The sequence below is a fragment of the Sminthopsis crassicaudata genome, chromosome 4, assembly GCF_048593235.1.
Source record: "Sminthopsis crassicaudata isolate SCR6 chromosome 4, ASM4859323v1, whole genome shotgun sequence".
NCBI classification, from domain to species: domain Eukaryota; kingdom Metazoa; phylum Chordata; class Mammalia; order Dasyuromorphia; family Dasyuridae; genus Sminthopsis; species Sminthopsis crassicaudata.
This window is the reverse complement of record NC_133620.1, coordinates 454,938,565-454,962,094: the sequence shown is the minus strand read 5'-3', so window position 1 is coordinate 454,962,094 and position 23,530 is coordinate 454,938,565. Positions and strand designations below refer to the sequence as shown.

The 23,530-nt window shown below is 51.8% G+C and overlaps 1 protein-coding gene across 4 annotated transcripts in view; it reads left to right on the top strand.

The window, feature by feature from the left end:
• SLC43A2 (solute carrier family 43 member 2) overlaps window positions 1–23,530 on the top strand; it is a 47,207-nt gene that overhangs the window by 5,781 nt on the left and 17,896 nt on the right. For all 4 annotated transcript variants that reach the window (XR_012481470.1, XM_074263843.1, XM_074263845.1 and 1 more), the window contains exons 3-5: window positions 10,347–10,551; window positions 11,974–12,029; window positions 13,994–14,070. Coding sequence is in view for 3 of the 4 variants with exons in the window: in XM_074263843.1 (XP_074119944.1) it covers window positions 10,347–10,551; window positions 11,974–12,029; window positions 13,994–14,070 (338 nt within the window). In the remaining variant the exon portion in view is untranslated. The remainder of the gene's footprint in view (window positions 1–10,346; window positions 10,552–11,973; window positions 12,030–13,993; window positions 14,071–23,530) is intronic.

Here is a 23,530-nt window from a genome sequence, read left to right as displayed (position 1 = left end):
GGAAGCTGGAATGGAGGAGCCAATTTACAAGGGGCAAAATGCAAATTTGTCAACTTTTCCTTTTTCTTGTAACATCAGTGTGGAGACAGTGGGCCTGAGTGAGTTAAGCCTTTTCTTCCTCTCTGTTTGCTCTTCAGAGCCTGATCCAGACATCTATGGGGGTCCAGAGCCAGGCTGAATTTTGCATTTGTTGTTTACATTCAGATTGGAAGGCACCTATGCCGGGGAGATAATGGCTGAGGGCGAGGGGCGCTTGTAGGGTCGGAGTCCCAGAGCTGGAAGGGAGCACAGAGACTGGCTAGTCCATCCCTCCCCTAATTTCACACAGGTAGGCAGTGGCAAGGGAGGATTTGTAGTTCAGCGGGAAGTCAGATCCTGGGTTCAAATCCTAGATCTGACATTTAACTTGGTCATTGACTTTTATAAAACATCTCTGAGCCTCTTGATGAGGGGGTTGAATTAAATAAAAACTAATATTATATATGGCTTGAAGATTTATAGAACGCTCTACAATAATTATTTCATTTGCTCCTCACAGCAGTCCTCTAAGGGAGGCATTATTATTCCTATTTCACAGAGGAAACTGAGGCTTGGATATGTCTAGGATCACCCAGCTAGTAACTGTCTGAGGCAGGATTTGAACTGGCGGCTTTCTGACTCCGAATCAAGACCCCTTCCCTATACCACCTAGCTACACTAAAAGATTCCTTCCACTTTTAATTCTATGACCCCTTCTTCCCGGGACTCGAGGACGGAGGGCCCCTCTGTTGCTCTCGTTGAGAGAGGGAAAAGGTAGAATGTGAGGACCCAAGAGGCCAGCCTGCGGTCTCTGTTAGATACCAGACTCCCCTGGTGGCTCCATCTCCCTGTGCTCCAACGTAGCCCTGGCAGAACCCCACCGTGGGACCTTGGCCAGGGACACCGGCGTTTCCTCACTGATTTGTCCTTTTCCCTACTTCGGAGCTCAGGCTCTCCTGCTTTCTTCTTTTTCCTGCTCCTGATCCAGTCTCTTGGAATGTGGTTTGAGGAAGCCCGTGTTTCGAACAAGCCGTTCTCCAGGGCCCAAGACTTATCCAGACCTGTGGATACAGATCTGTGTAGGACTTGCTCCATGCCCCCAAGTGTTTCTAATTGTGTAGTGTAAGAGATGGGCCGTGTACAGAGTCACATTTTACCATTTACAAAGCATTTCCATCTCTTGGGAGGTTGCCTCCTTCTCTGCCATCTAGAATCTTAGAGAGCTGCCTGAGGGCACTTAGCAGGGAAGTGACTTGCCACGGGTCCCACAGTCCAGGGGCATAGTTCCTTGACCTCCAGCCTCCCTTCCATTGGAATCACAGGATGTGGGTCAAACCCAGGCTCTGCCCATTACCTCCTGGGTGACGTTGAAGAACCCCTTTCATCCCAGAGGCCTCCTTCCCTCAAGTATAAAGTCGGGGTGTTGTCTGTGAGTGTCACAGATATTACCACATTGTAAGACGTGGTGAAATGCATGGGAAGACCTCTGGGACAGATGCAGAACTGGAACAATTCATAAAAAAAAGTAGAGAAAAGTGGCTTAGAAAGACTTGAGGACTCTGAGTGATACACCGGCCACCCATATTACCAGGGGATGATAGAGAAAGTCCCTTCCCCAGCCCCAGTGAGCAGGGAGAGACCGGTACTGCACAGTGAGACCTAGCCAGGGAGCATGTGTCCAGTGACTGGGCAGATTTGTTAGGAGTGGATTTTTTTCTTTTTTTATTGTTTGATTGGAATGGGGTGGAGGCGGGGGGGGGGGGAGGGAAGACATGGGCTTGCTCCCTGGAAAAAGAAAGAAAATATAGTCTTCCAGTTCTAAATCTGTGATCCTCCACATTTTCCATCCTCCCTTCAGTCCTTAATATTCTCAGTGGGGTGGCAGTGGGGTCGGGCCTAGGAAATGCCAAGTGAGGGTGCTCCATCCCCCAGAACAGGGCTTCCTCCCCTAGAATCCAGACTCTCAGGGAATAGCTGCCTTGGAGGCTAAGTTAAGTTCTCTGCCTGGGGACACGCAGGGAGGCTGGTTCTGAGGTAAGACCAGAACCCAGCCCTGCCTGGTTCTCTTCAATGCACCAAGCTGCCTCCTAGGCAGAGGGCACCGCTGTTTGGTGATGCTCATGGAGACCCTGGGAGATGTCCATGGCCACGAGCTGATGGACGCCAGAGCTGGGCTGCAACCCCACATCCTCCGGACCCTTAAGGCTGGTGTTCTTGGAGAAAGACAGGACGGGATACAGAGAAAGAGAAAGACCAAGACATAGAATGAAGGGGAGGAGGGGGGGAGACGGAGAAGGGAAGAGGGAAGGAGGGGAGAGAGGCAGAGACACACATACACACAGAGACAGAGAAAGAGAGTGGAAGGCGGAGGAGGGAGAGGGAAAGGAGAGAGCTCTCGTCCTTCTGGGAAGTGGGGCAACGGGTTAAGGCTGCAGATTCCAAGGCGACCACAGGCAGGGACATGCTGCAGGAAACTTGCTCCTCTCTTCTCGTCACCGCGTGTCTTTGCCGCTGCCCTGCCAGTCAGGTATTTGGCTTGTGATAATGGGAGTCTCACGTGCACGAGGGTGACTGCCAGTGAACCTCGAGTGTTTCACAATTGCGCCCCTCCTCGGTCAAGGGTGACGGACCTGGGCTTTGGAGGAGGGGGGGTGGGGCAGGGGCTTGCTGGGGCCTCCATGCATGTCGGTGCTGACTGGTGCTAGGTAACCCGGATCACGGGGGCTAACCGGGGGACCGTGGCAGCTCTGAGACGGGGAGCTCATTCTCTGTGCCCTTCTCCCCAGCCTTCAGATGGAACCAGGGACCTTGCAGTGGGATGCTTTGGGGCACTCCCATTTTATGGCCCCCTCCCCTGCTCCCCGGCCAGAGGTTCAGGACTCGCCACTGTCCGCCCTTTCACTTTTGCTGCCATTTCCATGTGTCACACGTTTTTATCTTTTTATTTTATGGGTGTGTGTATGGGGGGGGGGGGGAGGAAGGTGCTGAGTCTGCTTATTTGGTGATTTCTTTAGAGGAGCCACTCCCAGGAGGAAGCTCCCTCTGCCCATGTACCTGAGGACCCTTCTCAGAACACTCTGTGCATAAAATAAAATAACCTGGGATTACAAAAGAAATCTATGGAGATGCAGAGATGGTAACATGAGTCCACAGACCCCAGGTCAAGCTCTTCCTTCTCGGGGGCCCAAGCCAGGAAAGTGACTTGGGGGGCTCACCAGGCTGAGGCGAAGGCTAGCCCTCCAGCCGCTGGGCCGGCCCTTTGCCTTCCTCCCCCACCTCCCACCTCTTCTCCAAAAAGGGCCAGGAGGTCACAACTGGCCTGGGTCTCATTGGGCCTCCTATTCTTGCCGCTATCCCAGAACCCCAAACTGGGACAGGAAGCCGTGCATGGCTCAGCTATCGTGTGGTACCCCTTGCACCGAGGGGTGGGCTGGCCATCCCTGTGATGGAACCAGCTGCGTAAGGAGGTGGCACGTTGCCCGGAGTGAGATCCGCCATCCTTCTGGGCCGGTGACATCTCATTACCCAGCGTTCCCTCGGGGATTCTGCCTTTCCCCCTTCCTCCCTCTGCCTGCCTTCACTCTCTGTGACCTAGCCTGTCCCCCTCCCCCATCGCCGGCTTCCCCTTGTTTTCCATGCCTGAGAGAGTCTGTCTGCTTAAGTGCTGCTTCTCAGGGACCTTGTGAATGGCCTTGTGACATCCCCCTTCATGCTGAGCAGTACCAAGGGATTATTCTTGCCCCCAAACAGTGGGGATGTTTACAGGGACTCGCCAGTCCCCATTGTGGGTGTTTTCTCCTTCAGACAAGACAAGAAGGGGTGTTCTTCCCCCGCAGCTCCGGGAGAGTGGAGGGGCCCCGCCGGGCCATGGGACCGGCCTTCATTGCTCGGTCTGTCGCCTTCTCTTGTTTGTTCCTCGTCTGAGACTGACCTCTCCCCCACGTCTCCTTTGGTGAGCTGGGATGCTTCCTGTTGCCGGATAGGATGGACAGAGGATTTCAGAGAAGGGCAGAAGAGCCTGGGATGGGGTTGTCCAGGTTGAGCCCGGTCAGCAGCAGGTCCTCTGAGCCCGGCATCCCGTGGGGGCGGGGGCGGGGAAGAGCTGTGAGGAAGCCAAGTGAGGGGCTGAAGGGCTGATCAAAGGGCCTCTCCTGTTGTAAGGATTTCCCAAGTTTTGCAAGGCCGGGAATCCCAGAGGCCCTGGAAAAAGTCATTGGCTTTTCATTTGGTGGGATTCAAGAAAAAGCTCTTGGATCTATTGGAAATCAAGGGAAGCGGAGTAACATAGAAGGGTCCGTTTGAGAGTTGGGGAGATCCTTTTTTGATTTAGGGTAGGAAGGGTGCCTAGAGGCAAACCTCGTTTCCATTGGAATGGATGTCCCTTGAACATAGGGATCATTTCATTTTTTGTACTTGTATCTCCAGAGCCTTGCACCATAGTAGGTACTTAATGAAGGATTGGGGAGGTCCCTTATCAGTTTTACTTTTATCTCCACCTCCTAGCACTTAGTAGGTATTTAATGGTATTTAATGAGGGATTATGGGAGGTCCCTCATCAGTTTTACTTTTATCTCCACTTCCTAGCACATAGTAGGTATTTAATGAGGAGAGGTTGTTATCTCAGGTGCCTAGCATGTAGTAGGTACTTAACAGATTAGCTAACTAGATTAGCTTGACTTGCTTATGGTCACACAGCTGATCCCTGTCTGAGGCAGGATTTTAACCCAGGTCCAAGTCCAGTGCTCTCTTCACCAGACGTGCTGCTTGGGTTAATAATCACTCCTTAAAACATAGCAGTGTGGCCCTGGGCAAGCCACTCGGTCTCCAGGCCTCAGTTTCCCTCATCTGTAAAAGGGGAGAGTAATCGCCCCTCGTGTCCAGGGCGGGGGGACGTCTTCTGCAGATGGTGAAGCGTCCTTCCCCGGAGCAGCCCCTCCGTTCCCTGGCTGTTGCCGGCAGTTGCATCTGGCACAGACGGGCTTTCTTTGACTCTGTTGTGGTGAAGTTCATTGGAACAGAGCGTTGTATTGTTTCCTCCTCCCTCCTCTGGGGCCTCGGGTAAACAGCCCCATTACCGCTCTTCCCTCAGCCTTGTTCTACCAGTTCTCCTCTTTGTGTTTCCCCTTTCCTGGAATGGGGCACCCGTGGCTCCCACAAGGACAGGACCCTCTGACTTCGCCCCGCTGGCCGTTGGGCCCGGGGCGCCCGAGCCGGGCTCTGCTCTTTCTGGGGTGACCCACCCCACGACCTTCTTTCTTTGGCTTCTAGTGGCCCAAACCAGAGCCCGGGTGGGGTGGCCCAGTGGGCGGGTGCTGTTGGGGTTATTTATGATGATCTTGTCTTGTTTGCTGCCAACAAAAGGTGTGGATTTCTGGGTGTGAGCAGCACTCTCCTTCCTCCTTGTGGCCCCAGGTGAGCAGGTGAGCCCCCCTCCTGCTCCTCCCATCTCCAGGTGGATCCCAGGCCCATGGTCTCGCCCACAGTCACACAGCTAGCAGTTGTCATCCGTAGGCTCCGAAGCTGGTTCCTCACTCCAGATTTAGTGCTCTTCTCGTCCTACCGTGCTAGCGCTGAGCAGCCCCCCAACAGTTAGTGAAAACTGTTCTGGGGGTTCACTGGTGGCTTTCTGTCGCAGGAGGCCCAAAGGGGACCTCCGGGGCCATTTAGGTCAAGTCTTCCAGACAAGAATTCCCTCTCCAGGTTGCTGGAGTGCTGGGCCTTGAGTTCAAATGCTGCCTCAGACCTTTATTAGCTTCATGACCTTGAAGTCAGTCAGCCTTTCAGCCTCACTTCATGTATAAAAAGGACTGGACTCAAGGCCTCTAAGGGCCCCTCTAGTCCTGAATCCTAAGAGAACCTGTCACTCATTCCTAAGGCAGCCTTCTATTTGATAGGAGGTATTAGGATACAATGGGAAGAGTACTGAATCTGAATGAAGGGAGAGGGTTCGAATGCTGCCGCTGCCGCTTGTTGTCCCTGCCCTCCCAGGCTGCTCGGTTCTGGCTCTGTATCATGAGAGAGCTGGAGGTCCATTCCAGCTCAAAATCCAAGATGGAGACTTGGAGCAGCAGGACTTAGAGGGGTCTACAGAACCGGGCTCAAGGACATCAAGGGACGTGTCCAAGATGACACAGGGACTGAACTATTAGGAATGGGAGTGTTTTCATCCATCGTTCCTGGAGACCAGGTGGAACAGACGACTCCCTCTTGTAGCTGGGGACTTAAAAACTTTGACACTGCTATCGTATCCCCTCCTAAATCTGCTCCAGGCCGGACCCCCTGGTCCTTTCAAGGTCCTCCCAGGGCAGATCTGTGAGGCTCTCACCAGCCTGGCCTCCGCACTCTGGGAGCCCTCTCCACCCCCCGGCCCATGTCTGGATACCCGCTGCAGCAGCTGCCTGAGAGGGCGGAAGGGGAGCCCACTCTGGGATCACTGGCACCCCTGGTTCTCCTTCCCCCATCACCCACCACTTGGGGGGAGCAAAAGAGTCTGGGTTAAAAACGGCGGCGTTGTAGGATGCTTTCTGGAGTGCTCAGCCTCAGTGTAACCAGGAAGGAGAAGTGGACTTCTCTGCCTCCTTTAGCCATCTGTTCTCATGCTCCTGCCACATGGGGAGGATGGAGAGGAAGGGAGGAGGAAGAGAGACAGAGAGAGAGAGAGAGGGAGAGGGGGAGGGGGAGAGAGAGAGAGGGAGAGAAAAACACAGACAGAAAGAGAGAGAGAGAGCTTGTGTTAACTGGCAGGGACCTTCAAGATATTCTAGACTTCAGCAGGAAGGAGCCTTCCAGGCCATCTAAGGAAAGGAGGCCTTAGTGAGATTCAGGGATCTGTCCAAGGGCACCCTGGGAGTAAATGACAAGAGGCAGCATTTGTCTGTGGCCAGAACTTAGTCCAACCCTCCCCCCCAACTTAGTAAATAAATGGCTTGCTGTCTCTAGTTTTTATATCTCCTGTTTATCTTAAGATCCTCCCCCTCCTCCTGCCCAGAGAGCCAGCCCTTGTGGGCTAAGGTTCAGGCGGGGGCCCAGGATGCCGTGTTCAGGTGTTTAAGGAGAGGAGAATCATAAGCTCCCGGCCCCAGAGCTGGGGGGGGGGGTCCCAGAGGCCTTTAGTGGCCAGTATGGGAGCCCTCGTCTCATCACCCTCGACCTCGGCTAACCTGGCAGATAGATCTTCCCTGTACATAGACCTTGTCAACACGGGGACTAACACAAGGGCCAGCTTCCTTCCCTGGTGCCCTCAGGGCTGTCTTGGCACACAGGAAAGGCTCTGTCTTTTTGTTTTTTAGTTTTCTGTCATCAATGAGAACAGGAGTTCTTTTCCCCAGGTCTGTGGACAGATTTTGGGGAAGGGGTCCCTGAATTGTTTATGTTTTTCGATGTTAATACGATTCTGATAGAATTAGTTTCCTTTGTAATCTTATAGATTTTATTTTGTTCATTTAAAAACATCATTCAGAGAAGGCATCCTGTACAAGAGTGACCCCTGGAGCTCCCCAAGACCCTTTAAAGGGATCTGCAATATCAAAACTGTTTTAAAAATAAGAATTAAACATTTAGATTTTGGGGCAGCTAGGGTGTGCAGTGAATAGAGCACCAGCCCTGAATTCAGGAGGACCCGAGTTCAAATCTGGTCTCACACTTAACACTTCCTAGCTGTGTGACCCTGGGCAAGTCACTTAACCCCAGCCTCAAGGGGGAAAAATAATTAGATTTCCAATAGGGAAACAATCACTAGAAAGAACCCCCATGAGCAAAAGCTCTTGGGGTGGAGATAGGAGGCCCCCCTAATTTTTAAGAGTATATAGAAAATTTGGGAAGCTCTGGCCTAGAGAAGAGTTAGCCAAGGCGGGCTGAGATGGCCTAGCAGGTCTACACTGGATGTGGTCATATGGGAGCTCTGTGGGGCTCAGGTGGTTTGGTCACTGGGTAGGAGAAGGCTTCTTTCTTTAAAAACCAGAAAGGAAAAATTCTTTGGTTTATTTGCGTCCTCCGCTCGGGGAATCCAATCTGTTTCAGATCCTTCCCAGCTCTTCTCTCAAACAACATGCCCTGTTTTCTCCCTTCTCTATCTGCCTGCTGGCTGGGCTGGGTTGCTCCTCCTGTGTAGTTAATTGTTTATCTTAATTAATTAGCATCTCTTACGCATGTTGGATGCCCAGATATCGTGTGGCTGGAGCTGTCAGTAGGCCGGGATCTTGCCCAGTGCCTGCGGTCTCTGAGGCCCAGGCCGGCACCAGCCCTGTAGTCTGACGAGTCAGGGGTTGGCAGCCTGCACTGCCCTCCTCCTTCCATGCTGGCAGCTTGTGTGTGGGCATCTCTCAGCAGGGATCTTTTCAGACCAGTTTTTGAGTGCCTGGTGCCCACCTGGGTTCAGTGGATCCTTTTCCCTGCCCTTCCCTCAGATCAGATGTGAAGCCCTCATGTCCCCTCCTGGCAGAGAAGACAGCCCCGAAGTGCATTGTGGTCCATGCAGGAATTGGTCCTGACTGTGTCTGTGTTGCAAAGACTTTCTTCTCTTTTCTCTCCTCTCCTCTTCCTGATAAGAAAGTGAGCTTTCAGGGGGCCAGAGGGACAAGCAAGGATAAGAGGAAAGGACTCATTGGGCATCTTAAGAAGAAAGACTGGGAGATGCTCACACAAGCGGGGGAGCTCGGGAAGCTGAAGGGTGGGGGGGCGGTACTTAGAAAAGTAGAGCTGCAGTTTCATGGGCCATCCATCCTTTTTCTGTAATCCTGGGCCTATGGGAAGGCCCCTCCATTAGCAGTTAAGTAGATTGGAATTTAAAAGAAAGTCATTTTACCACCTCAGGGCTTGGCCTGGTTTTGCAAGATTAGTCAACACCCTTTCAGTCTCATGCTGGTGAAGGAGTTCAGCTAATTGTTACATTCACCTACGGCCTCTCCCCTTCTTTCTTGCTTCCTTCTGTTTCTGGGTCTTGGGAGTGACAGTCCAGGGCTATGGTCACCTCACTACTGTGGCCAACACTCCAGATCCATAGGGCCAGGAGCTGGGACCGGGTGTGTCCGGAAAGGGACAACTCGGCAACTGAGACTCGGAAGTGAAGCGAAGGCCATACAGTAGGAACTTCCTCCTCTACTTAAACCAAAAAGGAGGGGATCCAGGTGACTTAGAAAGAGAAATTCTGTCACAAAGCCTGAGATGCTGGTTTTAGTTGTTGTAGTCATGGATACAAGGAGTAGGATGGCGTGGCACGGCTGAAGAAAGTCATCAGGAGGTTGGGGGCCAAGGACGCCCCAGTTCTGGGAATCAGCCAGACGGGCCCTTTTATAAAGGACTCTCCCTTTTTGAGAGTGTGAGCTCCAGAGGAGCCCCTTCCCTTTTCCCCTGCTGTCCCCTTCTCCCTCCTTTCCCTTCCTTCTCCCAGGTCAGCGGGCCTTAGCTTTCTGCATCTATCAGGAGCAAGTTGCCGTCATTATGGCCAGAATTCCTCCAATTCCATCGCTGACCTGATTTTGTGGCAGCTGTTCTGGGCATTATTTTGGGGTGGGTCACCGACCCTTGACCTCAGTACAGGACCCATCCTGCACTAAGAGAGTTGAAGGCAGTGAGATAAGGGCCCTTGCTTGGTTATTTGTCCAGGATTGATCTTGGCTCTTTGATTTCAGGTTGGTCTGGACTAACTGAGCCTGGGCCAGCTTTCTCCCATTGGTTCTGTGACTCTGAGGGAGGGCCAGGGTTTCCTATCTGGTGCCCGGGTCCAAGGACGCTGGCTTTGCTCCGATTGGGAAACAGGTTGGGTATCCTGTACCGGTCAAGGTAGTTCCAGGGGTTCTGGGCCAAACTTACTGCCCTGGCTCCGTCATGAAGCCAATTTTACCTTTGAAAGGGAAAGGTACCAATAGTGACACTGTAAGGAGTATTGGGATTAGGGGGTGGCCTGGGCCCAGTCCCAATGCCCAGAGGTGCCCTAAGACACTGAACGAAGGTTCTGGAGACCCACCAGTACTACGGTGCCTTGGATAAAGTCATAGTGGTTCCTGATGTTGGACCATTTGCCAGACCTTCCTCTCTGGGTCTTCGCTACTGTGGCTATGGCATCTGCAGGAGCAGCTCCCAGGCTGCATCTCAGGATGGTGACTCGGGCTTTGTCCACAGATGTTGGGGTTCAGGGTCCTGGGTTGTCTCCTCCAGTAGAAGGAGATGGTGGCCAACCTCCGGGTGCCTGTTGGTTTTAACAAGGCCGGCCTGGCCTATCTGCCCTGTGGGTGACAGTTGGGGTGGCTGGCACCTTCTCCATGGGATTGGCTTTCCTGCCATCATCATCCTCATCACTGTGTGTGGGTATTCTCCTCTTCATCTTGCAGAGAACATCACCAACAGCTCCGACCAGGCCCCAGAGGTGGAGCAGGAAGAGGTGAGCTGGATGAACGGCTGGCTCAGCTGTAAGGCCCAGGATGAAATGCTGAACTTGGCTTTTACCGTGGGCTCCTTTCTGCTCAGTGCCATCACTCTGCCCTTGGGCATCGTCATGGACAAATATGGCCCCCGCAAGCTGCGCTTGCTTGGCAGGTTAGTACTAACGACCTCTGAATGGAGGCCAGCCAAACTCCCAAGCCACTTACCTAGCTGTGGAGCTGACCGTCCTTGCCCTGGACTTCAGCGTTCCCTTTGGGGAAACTTTCTGGGAAAACCCAGAGTGGGCACGGGTGGGTCCCTGGTAAATCCCATCACCTGGAGGGCTCGCGATATTGCTGAGTCGGGAGGCTCTGGGCCCATTCCGTTCTTTGGAATGTCTCATGGGGTATCCCAGGTAGCTGAGCCCTTGTGATGTGGGTCCAACCATGGGCCAGGTGATATGAGAGAGACTGGAGATGACAGGAGAATGGTGGATGCCGTACCTGTCCCCAAGGGATGAGGAGTTTGGTTTGGGGTCAAACGCAGAGGACCAGGGTTCAAGTCCTACCTTTCCTCCACTGGGCATTGGGTGGACAAGGTGACCTTTCGGTCTTTTCTAGTTCTCATCTGTGATCTCCTGAGTCTTCTAAGCTTCCTTTTGGGGCGTCCTAGACAGGCTTTTCCAACAATCTCCATAAATGAGGACCCCTCCTGACTATTTCTTTTGGAAGTTTTTGTCATAAAGGATGGTGGGAGGTTGGGTATCATATGAAATCGAGAAGGACTAGAGCTTCTCTTGAGTAAGATCTGAAACGTCAATAATGTTATTAGTACAGGGTTAAAATAGAACACCAAATGTTTCATATAAACCCCTCCTTTTCGTTCTCTGTATTTTAAGAGGGTCATGCTTGTTGATGATTAAGTTTATGAGAAAGAAAAATTTTAAATATAATGCTTTAAGGTTTACATCCACTTTTTACATATATTAGTTCACTTATATATATTATTATTTACATATATTAGTTCACTTGTATATATTATTGTTTACATATATTAGTTCACTTATATATATTATTATTTATATATATATTGTTATTTACATATATTAGTTCATTAGATGACTGGAACTATTCTAATTTATACAAGGTATCCCCAAAGGCAAAAGCCTCAAACTGCACCCAGATTTTGGGGACTTGCTGTCTCTAATGCTTTGGGGTTTATAAAGTACCTCGCTCACAGCAGTCCTGTGAGGCGGGCACTACAGATGTGATGAGCTGCATTTTATAGATGAGAAAATGGCAGATCCGAGAAATGAATGGACTTGTCCAGAGCCTCCCCGCTAGAGGCAGACTTCAGACTCTGTTCTCCTCCAAGTTGGGCTTGGGCAGGTTTCCTGTTCTGCCATCGCACCACCTAGATCTGAGGGAGTTGAGTTGAGTGTTTTGCTTTTCCAAGCCGATAAAGGGCCCTCTTTGCTTCCAGCGTAGTATTTAGTGGCCAATGATAGGAAGCCTGAGTTGTGATGTCTCCGATTCCCTCCACCCCAGTCTAGAAGGCTCTCAATGACAATGGCTGATGGTTCCCCTTTGCTTTCAGCGCCTGCTTTTCTGTTTCTTGCTTGATGATCGCCTATGGAGCCAGTAACCCAAATTGTGAGTATTCAGGGCAAGAGGAAGAACTTAGGTGTGTTCTCTGGCATATTGCCACCCTACAAAAATAGATGCTGAGTTCTGGGAGGGGAACAGGGGTCAAGGGGCAGAGATGGTAGGAATTTCCAGTAGATTGTTTCACATTGCCAGCTGGGCAAGAGAACAGGTCACTTATCCAGGAAAACCACAGGGAAACTAGTGGTAGGTGTGAAATAGCCTCAGTGGTATTGCTCAACCCAAACTGACCCAGCTACTCCTGGGATGCCAAGTGGAAAATGGCACCCATCCAGCTGCGAAAGGACGGAGTTCTTATAGCACCCTCGCTCATTCTTCCACTGAGCACCCAGAGCTGCCCTAAGGGCACCGGCCTTTCCTCCCTGGAAGAGCCGATGCATTAAAATCAAAAGCACCTCCTTTGTGCCAGGTGCCAGAGAAAACAAGGACATGAAGCAACAGCCCTCCCTGCCCCCCCCCCAATTGATAAATGGTCAAAGTATATGAACAGACAATTTTCAGATGATGAAATTAAAGCCATCTATAGTTATATGAAAAAATGCTCTAAATCACTATTGATCAGAGAAAGGTAAATGAAAACATTTCTGAGGGACCACCTCACAACTTTCAGATTGGCTAAGATGACAGGAAAAGATAATGATGAATGGTGGAGAGGATGTGGGAAAACTGGGACACATGCATTGTTGGTGGAGTTGTGAAATGATTCAACCATTCCGGAAAGCAATCTGGAACTACGCCCAAAGGGCTATAAACTGTGTACATCCTTTGACCCAGCAGTGTCTCTATTGAGCTTATAAATCAAAGAGATCTTAAAGGAGGGAAAGGGACCCACGGGTGCAAAAATGTTTGTAGCAGCTCTTTTTGTGGTAGCAAAGAATTGGAAAAGGAATGAATATCCAGCAGTTGGGGAATGGCTGAATAAGTTGTAGGACATGAAGATAAATATCATAAATATAAAAATCATAAAAAATGATCAACAAGCTGACTTTTGAAAGGCCTGGAAGATTTACATGAGCTGATGCTAAGAAAACAAGCAGAACCAGGAATACACTGTACACAATAACAGCAAGAATGGGTGATAATCAACTACGAAAGACTTAGTTCTTTTTAGTAGCTCAGTGATCCAAAGCAATCCCAATAGACTTTGGACAGAAAATGCCTTTTGTTTTTTCATCTCTATCATGATTTTCCCATTTTGCTCTGATTTTTCTCTCCCAACAGGATTCATAAAGTAATGTGTATTAAAAATAAGTTTAAAATACCACAGGGTAATTATCCTGGTAATAAACATTAGGGAAAAAATAGTAAAAAAAAAAAATTTTAAAGAAATTAAGAAAAAGAAAAGGAACAGCTTCTGCCCTCTTTGGGAAGAGATTCAGTCAACAAGCATTTATTAAGCAACTACTGTGTGTGTGTGTCCCTGCTCTAAGTTGAATATCAAGCCAGTGCCTGCCCTTAAACGGCTTTCATACTATCATATACCCCTGTATGTATCTAGGTACCCACAGACTCCAAAGTGGGTAGTTTGAGGGGCTGAGAAGACCCCTTGTGTTCTTAGAACATGATATTTGTTTTTATTTTTGTTTTTTTTATTTTATAATTATAAAAATTTTTTAGAACATGATATTTGACTGGAGGCTTGAAGAAAATGGATTCTAAAGGTCAGAGGGCAGATTCTGAAGTCACACCCTGGCATAGAGTTTGGGGGACACAGATATTTCTATTATGAGTGGAATGGATGCAGCTTTCATTAGTGAGACATGCTAAGAGAGAGTAAGCCATATTCCGAGGACAGATTCCCTGTGTTCCCCTTTCCCAGCCTCCTCTCAATTATACTGACTATCAAAGAAGGAAGGGAGAGAAAGCAGGGCAGTCTGGGCATCCTCCCTCCCCAGTGGGCCAGCTTCCTAGGAGCCTCCTCCCCCCATAAATGTTCTCCCTTTCCCCCACAGCCCTCTCTGTGCTCATCTTCATCTCCCTGTCTCTGAACGGCTTCGGTGGGATGTGCATGACCTTCACTTCGCTGACGGTAAGATCGCTTTGGCTCCCACTCTATCCCTCCTGCATCCTCTCTGCCACAAGCCTTCCCTTTTATCAGAATAATGAAGAGAGAGCGGGGGAATCGTTTCAGCAAAACTCACCTGGACATTGTCTGGGTCTGCCAGGAAGGGGGGGGCAGATCCACGTCTGGGCCTGGGCATTGGGGTGGTGGCTCATCCCGCATTTGTGTTTGTTTCATTTCGGTCATGGTGGGCATTGTTTCCTGTTTCCCTTGTTCCCTCTGAATTGGCCCCTTTAAGTCTTCGGAAGCTTCTCTGAGCCCCTCCTGGTCGCCGCCTGGTTTTAATAGCTTAGTCATTTCCATAACTCCAGTTTCTCTCCACAGTTTGGTCGACGGGCGCCTGCTTTGTTTCCAGGGGTTGGCTGCAACAAAAAGCGTTCTTGGTATCCATGTCTCCTGTCCTCAATGCTCTCAGTGCTCTTGCTGACAGAACTTCAGGCAGGGTTGTCATGGTTAGCTGTGGAACTGTGTCTGGGAGCAAAGTTGGAAAGATTTGGGTTGGGGGCCTACCTTAGAGGCCTACTAACTGTATGACTCTTGGTGGGGCCACTCAACCTGGGGGGCTCCTCCTCCATAAAATGGGGGGGTGGGCTTTCTAGCTCTGCATCTGCCTATGAGCTTTCGAGCAAACCAACAGGAAGCTGGCACAGGGTGCATCTTCTGCTCCGTCCCACTGGCAAACTCGAGGGAGGGGTTTGTCCCTTTGAGGTCCTGTGGCCCTCTGGATGAGGGGAGGTGGAACGGATAGAATGCCAGCTTGAATCCGAGCTCTGCCACCCGCTGCCTGTGTGCCAGTGAGCAAGTCTTCCTTTCTCCGAGCCTCAGTCTCTTGCTCTGTAACATGAGGGCCTTGGATTAGATGGCCTCTGGAGTCCCCGCCAGCTTGAAGTCAAGTTCTTTCCCCTCTGATCTGATCTGGCCCATCCTTGGCTCAGGGTTTGTTAGAGAAGAAGGTCTTCGGCCTGATAGCCAAGTAGCATCGGGACAGAACATCTTTTGTCTTGCCCCTTTTCCTCCTCATCTGTCTTTGGCAACCACCGCCATGATGTTCAGGAGACCTGTATGACAGCACAGCTTAAAAAGACCTTGACTGGAACTTCCCCACCCACCCTGGCCTTGCCTCTTGTTATGAAACTAAGAGGGAAAACTTAGGTAAGGGAGGACCTGTTTTCTTTCTGAGTTGGCTCCACCTACCCTGGGGCAGTGAGGGTGGGGAGAGCTCTCTGCACCTCTCCTTCATCCTGTGAAGGGTGGGCTTCTGTTCCTTCACAGGAAAAGCGGGTTTGAAAAAATAGAGTTTGGGAGAAAACACCCTCGTGTTACAGAACAGGAAACTGAGGCCCAGAGAAAGGAGATTTGCCCACTGGCATACAGGCAGTGAATGGAAAGAGGAAAAGGGAAGTGGTTCCATACGAGAGGGCAGCCAGAGAAGATTTTTCTTATTCAACAGTTTAGGCTATTCTAGGATTCAAAAAGGCATGAGGATAATGAGATTATTTAGACAGAAAACTAAAGGTAGTTTTTTTTTTTTTTTTTCCCTGAGGCTGGGGTTAAGTGACTTGCCCAGGGTCACACAGCTAGGAAGTGTTCAGTGTCTGAGACCAGATTTGAACTCGGGTCCTCCTGACTTCAGGGCTGGTGCTCTATCCACTGTGCCCCCTAGCTGCCCCTAAGGTAGTCTTTATTTTAAAAATATGTATCAATACCATGTGTTTATATGTTACCTTCATTTCTGAACTATTTTCTTCTCCTTTACCCACAAAGAACAAAAAAAATAAAAGGGGTGTGGGGAGGACAGTTGAGCAAGCAAACACATCAGCTAAGCGTGTGTATGTGGTGTTCCATATCCATAGTCCCCCAGCTCTGCAAAAAAGGAGGAGGAGGTACATTTTGTCATTAGAGGGTTCTCTTTGGGACAGGGCATTTTGTTCCTGGGCATGGCATATCCGGGGGCATTTGGACAGCTCTACTCTTGCCCATGCAGGGGACAAAAGCCAATAAGAGCCTGTGAAGCAATTGAGGGAAAGGGGCCAGGAGGAAGGAGGAAACAAGGAGTTGGCTTAATTCTATTTAAAGAGTAGAGTAACCCTTGGGTCCTGATTGCCCTGCCTTTTAGTTCACCAGCTTTGGGAGGAGGGCACGGACCATCTCAGAGTCAGCTCAGAGCCGTGTGTATGCACATGTCCATCCGCCTCCCAACACCGCCGGATGATACCATAGAGGGCCTGGTGAAAAAGTGAGCCAGCTGCCTTTGGAGCACACCCGGTGCCTCCCCTCCATTGGTCTTCATCTTCCCAGGCTGCCACACCAGCTTGGAGCCTTTGCTTAGCTGCCGCAGGTCATGAGCCACCTCAGAGAAGAAAGGGAACCCTTTGGTGCTTTAAAGACTTTAGGTGTGCTTATCCACTCATTAACTACTTAGAGGGGTATTAGCGTCTCATTAACAGTTCCCTTGTGGGCTCCGAGCCAGAATCTGGGGCCAAAACTAGTAAAATCTCCATCTCTGATTCCAGGTCAATGGCTCTAGGAGCTGTAAACCTCCCCTTGATGCTCAGCTCCAGGTTCTCCTGTACCCCTGTGTCCCTCTCCCCCATCCCCAGCTTCCCAACTCCTCTTCCTTCTCTTTACTTTTTCCTAAAACTGAAGGATTCCTTCCTAAAATTCCAGATGTCTCTAGCCTTGGACTTAGCTGGAGCTGGGCGGAGCAGTCAGACTCTGATTCTAGAGCCTGAAGGGACCTCAGAAGGTCTTGGGATCCAGCCCCCGGCCGTAGTGACTCCCATTTTGTGGCTGTGATTAATACGGGGACATTAGTTGGCATTGTGTAGTAAAGAGAACAGAGGCTCTGTGCCTCTGAGGGGCTCATGTCTGGAAATACTTGGCACTGGTTCTGAGAGAGGCTTTCTCAGAAACAGGAGGACAGGCGGGTCACCGGGGGGAGTCAGGAATTCATCAGCTTCTTTTTAGCACCAAGGGACTAGAGAAATGGCACTGTCGGACAAGCCGGGGGTCACAGGACCTGGATTCAGATCTTGCCTCTGCCACTTAGTCTCTGGGAGAGCCGGTTAACCTCACTTGTACTGTTTCCTCTGATGTAAATTTAGGGGGTTGGACTTCAGAGCTGGGAATCATCTGGGATGGCTACAGGGTTTGTGGGAATGAAAGGATCATCAAGGGAGGGTAACAGAAGTGTGGGTCCTTAGAACATTCCTGTTTTTTCTCCACGTAACTTGTTTTCTCTCAGATAAAAGTCAGGAGTAGCACTAACCACTTGATTGTGCTGGCAAGGATGCAAAGTATGGAGTAAAAGTGCCCTTGTGCCGAGCCAGGTGCTGCCAGGGACCGTGGGGTTGGGGAGGGGGCAAAAGGCACATATGAATAAGGAGACTTCTCTGTGGGTGAGGAAAGAGACCTGGGATGGTGGCAGTGATGATGGCGCCCCATCCCTGGGCCTAGCGGTTCCCTCAGGGTGGCCTAGAGAAAAGGATGCTAATGAGCCCCCACCAGGTGATCCTGTTCCTAGGAGTCTGACTTGGTTGTTCTTGGTTCTCGAAGAGAACCATGACTTCAGGAGGGGACGCTGTGATATACAAGGGAATTGGACTTGAGGGAGGTCACCTGCCTCACTGTCCCCCCCAGAGCTGCTGGGTCCAGTGGCCAGAGAAAGAGAGCAGGACAACTGGAGGTGGAAAGACACTTGTGACAAGGGAGAACGGGGGTGTAGTGACACGAGTAAGCCAGTGCTTACTTCTCTTCCTGAGCCAGCTCTGGCCAGTCAGTGGCTCCCTGGCTAACCTTTTCTGAGAATCTGTGCCCATGTATGTGTTGGCAGCTCACGTCGAGCTTGCCAATGACCATAGGCAGGGCTTGTGCTTTGCAAATCAGGCTTTTTGCTTTTCTGAGTTGGCCCTTTAAGGGGAATTGGAGTAAGAGCCCTAAGGGACAGGGTCAGGGGTGTTGGTAATATTCTTGGGCTGCCTGAGACTTCTGCTGAGCCTGGGAGACTTGGTTTGTCCACACAGGCTGAGCCTGAAAAAAGCAGAAATGCAGGTTTCAGCTGCCGTAGCCCCTAGGATAGAAGGAGATCCGTGTTCTCCGGGCCCCTTTCCTGCCCGCATTTAAACTTGTTGCATATTGGGAAACTTCAGGATTATTTCTGCCCTTCTCTGACCCTCCTCCCCAGCCAGGACACCTGCTCTGTGGTGACAGGACCTCAGTATGGGGACACGTAGGTGTCTGAGGATCTCCCAGTCCCTGAGAAGTTGGGCTACCATGTGAATAAAGGCAAGCGGGAGGGCTCTTTGGAATACCGTGAGAGGCCGCAGCCTTGTCCTGGTAGACACCTACGGCTTTCAGCATCATTTCTCTCCAGCTTTTCCAGGATCTCTTGCTGCATATCTAGACCTTGTGACTGATCTCAGTCTCCCAGCATATTGGAGCACGTCCAGAGCCCTGGGAGTGGCAAATGCTCAATGACCTTTTCATTTTTACAGATGAGGCAACTGAGGCTCAGGGAGGGAAGGAATTAGGATTGGGGCTCAGGAGCCAGAAGGGACTTCAAAGACTATTTTGTGTGACCTTCCCTTTTACAGATAAGGAAACTGAGGTCCAGGGAGATTACTCACCTGTGGCCAGATAGACTATAAGCACAAGAAGCAGGGTTTGAAGCCAGGCCCTGTGACTCGGAGCCCTCTCTCTTGCCCCTTTGGCCTCTAGCTGTGTTGGGCCCCATCAGGACTCCCTCTCCAGGGCCTCTCCTAAAGCGCGGAGCTACCCTATAGCTGCTTCTCCTCCATCTGGGAATGCACTTTGGTTTGTTTGCTTAATTCCTTCCGTTTATACAATCTAGCACTTTTGTGGAGCTCATCGATGGGCGCGTAAACACGGCCCAGTGGGTGCAGCTAGCCCGGTGCAATCTGGAGCCTCTGTTGCTTAGAGATGGAAGCTGATGCAGCCAACATTTTGAAAATCTCTTTTCCACCTCATTAGTCTGACCTTTGTCAGTGTGGGTGGAACAGGGAGTTCTGGGATGAAAACCTGGCAGGGGGTGGGGTGCGAGTGGGGAGGGGAGAGTCCCAAGAGCTGCCCAGTTTCTTAATGAAAAAGGTCTGACTTCCCACTGAGACCAGGAGGGCAGAAAGTGAGCAGAGTGGGCTCCAGACTGAAGCTCCCCACTGGCGTGTCTGAGAGAAGGGGATGGCTTCTCCAGATGGGGATGGCAGGTTCTGGAGCTCTCTTGGCTTCCTTCAGAACCTTCTGGGCTTTTCTATCTGAGGGGCTGCAGCTCCCTTAGGCTGCTACCAGAGGAAAGTGAGGAACTGGGTCTTCCAGGATGCTGGGCCCAAGGGCTTTCAGCTGTCCGGGGTCTCCTGGTATCCCGGCTGTGACCAGAAGCATAGCCTCGGCAGCCTTTCTGCCCGATGTCCAGGGGATCAGATGGGTGGGAAGGAGCAAAGTTTTGGAGTGGAGGAGGAAGCCCATGGAGAGCAAGGAGCAGGGGGGTGTGGGGATTATGGCATAGTGGCAAATTGTTATTTCCTCTTGGCCACCGAGTTTTGTTGTTCAGTCATTTTAGTTCCATCCAAATCTCGGTGATCCCTTTGGGGTTTTCTTGGTGGAGATACTGAAGGGGTTTGCCATTTCCTTCTCCAGTTCATTTTACAAATGAGGAAACTGAGGCAAGTAGGGTAATGAGATTTGGCCAAAGTTCCCCTAGCTAGTAATTGTCTGAGGCTATATTTAAATTCAGGGCTTTATCCACTGTCAGCCGCCCAATGGCAGCCAAGTAGGAGTCTCATACATATAGCAGCTAATGACTGGACAATAGAAGAATCCAGGGTATGGCTGTCCCAGCAGCAGAGCCAAGCTCCCAGTCCATGCCCCTTCACTCTCTGCCGTCTCCCAAGAAGCCTCCTTGGACTTCTGATCCATGGTTCTGCCTCTCGGGGCCCAAAAGAAGCTGCTGCCAGGTCTCTGCCCCTGAGGCTTTGTCAAAGCACCTGACTCAGCAGGGAGGGTCAGTGTGGGAATTGGGCACTGGGGCGGTGGTCCTTGCAGGCCTCGGTCTTATCCCCCACTCCACCCTGCCCAGTCCTCCCCAGCAGCAGCTGGAAACTGTGCTCATCAGGCAGGCCCAAGGACGACCACGGGGTCTGTGTGAGACGCAGCTCCTGGCCCAGAGACTCCCAGCTGTGAGGTTATGAAACAGTGCGGCTCGGCTAGTTGGCTTGTCCAGACTGGCACCTGGATCCCTGCCTGGGCCGGGCCCTCACACAAACACTGGGCGTGTGCGAGTCTCTCCGGGTGACACAGCCTCTCTCCCTGGGCTTGGCTCCCCTGTTTGTGTCAGAGGAGCCTCCGGCCCCCGGGTCTCCCTCGGAGACCTCCGGCCTGGGCCCCAAGTGGCAGACCGGGGGGGGGGGCGCTTTGGGCCTCTCACGTTCCATTTACCACTTGAGTCGGATGCCAAGGGACCCTCCGTCCAATTCCATTCAATCCGGTTGGATTTAGCCGGCAGGTATCCCGTCCATAAAATGTGGCAGAGGGGGACTCCAGAGACACAAATTACACGCTGCTCCTGCTATTACTGCTTCTATTCCTGTGGTTACTATTACTACTGCTGCTGATGTTATTACTGATACTGTTACTACTGCTATTATTATTGTAACCACTACTCCTGTTGTTGCTATGGCCTAGGACTGTTACTGCTGCTGCTCCTGTTACTGTTACTCCTGCTATTCCTACTGCTCCTGACTCCTCCTCCTGGGGTTACTATCACCACGGCGGCTACTTTTACCGCCGCTGTTGCTGCTCCTCCCGCCGCCACCAGCAGCAATCCCAGTCCTCGCTCGCGTGCTGGGCACCGGGCTGCGCACTTTAAAGCGTTACCTTGTCTGCTCCTCAGCAGCCCTGCCAGGCAGGGGCGAGCATGATCCCCATTTTCCAGCTGAGGACACGGATCAAACAGGTTAAGTGATTCGCCCAAAGTGTCGGAGGCAGGATTTGAACTCAGATTTCCCTGACCATCAGTGAGGTCCAGGGCGCTGCTCTGTTCCCTAACTGCTACTTCATGTGCACAGTAGCTGGGGGAAGGAGGGCCTGGGAGGAATCTTCACCCCTGGGGGTTGCAGAAAGGCTTCCCGGAGGAAGGGCCGGTTAAGCTATGCCGTGAAAGGGTCCCGAGCAGTGGGGATGGGAGAGGAGGGCTGGGCTCATGGAGGGAGCGGGCGATGCTGGAGAGGCCAGTTGGGTGGACAGGAGGCTGGGGCCAGGTGGGACTATCGTAGCAAGGCCAAACCGGGAGTTTGTTCCAGTTTGTCCTGGGGTTCTTGATGGTTCTTGAGCAGACCTGTGCGGGTCACTGTGAGCTATGGCTACAACTGCTGCTGCTGCTGCTGTTGCTGCTGCACGTCCCTCATCTTATAGACAAGGAAAGGGAGTCAAGGATGTGAAAAGAGTTAGACCAAGGTTCCGCAGGTAAACAGTGAGCGAGGATTGGAACCCAGCACCTCAGACCCTAAGTCTGGCCCTCTTTGCACCGTACTGTGCTGCCGGTGCTTTTTTTTTTTTTTTTTTTTTTAAACTCTAAACCTCCTTACTTGGACTCGGATCGAGGCTCTGTGGCTGGGAGTCTCCTCAGCTCGCCGTACGAGGACGTTGCACAGACTGCAGCTGGTCGTGGCCAGCACCTCAGAGCCTGTCAGGTTCACAGAGCGCTTGCCCTGCACGCCCCCTCGGACCCTGGGCTGGCGGGCGCTCTCCAGCCGCCGCCGGGACCTCCCGGGAGGCCCTCCATGCCACCAGACTTCAGTCTCCTCATCTGTCAGACCGGGGCTTGAATTTAGGTTGGCTAAGGTGTCCGGCGAGCGGCCGAGAGGATGGAAAGCTGGCATTGGGCTTTGGGAGGGCCGTCTTTGATGCCCTCTGACCGTGTGAGCCCGGGCAGGTTACTACCCTGCGTGTTCCGGGCAGCTCTCTGGGGTTCTCAGCTGCACGGAAGGCGCCGGCCTTTCTCCCCCTCCTCAGGTGCCCATGGCCCTCTGGGGGATGGGGCCCAGGACTGCCGTGGGGAGGGGCTGGAAGACACCCTGAGTGGTTGCAGAGCCGGGAGAGGGGCCAGACTTGCTGTTTACTTCCCTCTGAGAAGGTCAGGCTGACTGTGCCTGTTTACAGCTCTTGAGAGCTCTCGAGAGGCTGCCTGCGAGGGAGTGAGTCACCGGCATTCCAGCGTGAGCAGGGCCCAGGGTAGAACAGCCAGTCCCCGGGAGGGGGGAGCTGGCGAACGCTGGGCTGATTCACCCCGAGGAAGTCGGCTGACCGGGACCCGGAGTGTCGATGGCTACGGAAGTCCCCAGAGACCCTGACGGAGCCGGGAGAGTGGATGCCGAGATTCTAAGAAATCAGGAAGTGACAGTTGCTGAGCGGGTTCCTTTGGAGTGTGTGGGGCTGAGCCCAGCCTCTGACGTGCCAGGCAGCGGGCACATGAAGCCGCTCTGCATCTTCTGTCCGGTGGCCAAGCTGCTGGTCCCGGGGAGAGCGCAGAGAAAGGGGTGGGGTGCCTGCCCTCGGGGAGCATAGGGCTGGGAAGAGGAGGACACAGACACGGGATGGCCTGGCAAGATGTGTGCCAATCGCCCCCCGCTCCGTACAGCCCTAAACTGGCCCGAGGAGACATTAATGCCAGCCCTGTGTGGGAAAGACTCGTCTTTACTTGGTATAAGTTCTGTGTGGATGGAAGAGAGGCAGTGTTGTCTAGTGGCTGGGGAGCTGATCTCAGAGAGCAGGAGTCCTGGGTTCAAATTCCATCCTAATATATCCTGGCAAGTGAACTCTCGACCCACAAGGTCATGGGGGTTCCTGGCTTTTGTTGGGCCATTCACCCCTTTTGGGAGCTGGTGAAGCCTTCTCTGAATAATGGAGGGGCTTCTTTTTAATTCATAACTGAAGGAAATACTAAATTTTAGCTAGAGTTAGTGAAAATAAAGCTTGTCTCACAAACCCCTGGGCCGTTTCCTCTGCTGCCCTGCATTGGTCAAGAGTTCTCTCATCTCAGTTTTTCCCGTATCTACGCTGCCTTCTCCTCCCCCCTGTATGTCCACAGACTGTAAGCTCCTTGAAAGCAGGGGCTTCACATTTCTATTATCCAGATGTATCTAGTAGGTACTTAATAGTCATACGAGTTTTGTGGAGGAGGGGAGTCTTTAGGAGGAGAGGGCTGCTAGGTGAGAAGCAGAACCTCTGGGAAGGCTGGGGAGGGGAGAGCCAACATGTCTGCCCAACGGGGGATGGGGAGGCTGGAGAAGCAGATTTCTTTCAGAACATGGAGTCAGAGGGAAGCTCTCCCAAGGAGGGTGAGGGGCCGAGGCTCTGATCTTTAGCTGCCTCGATCCTTTTTCTTTGATGCTTTTTAAAAAAAAAAGATTTAGTG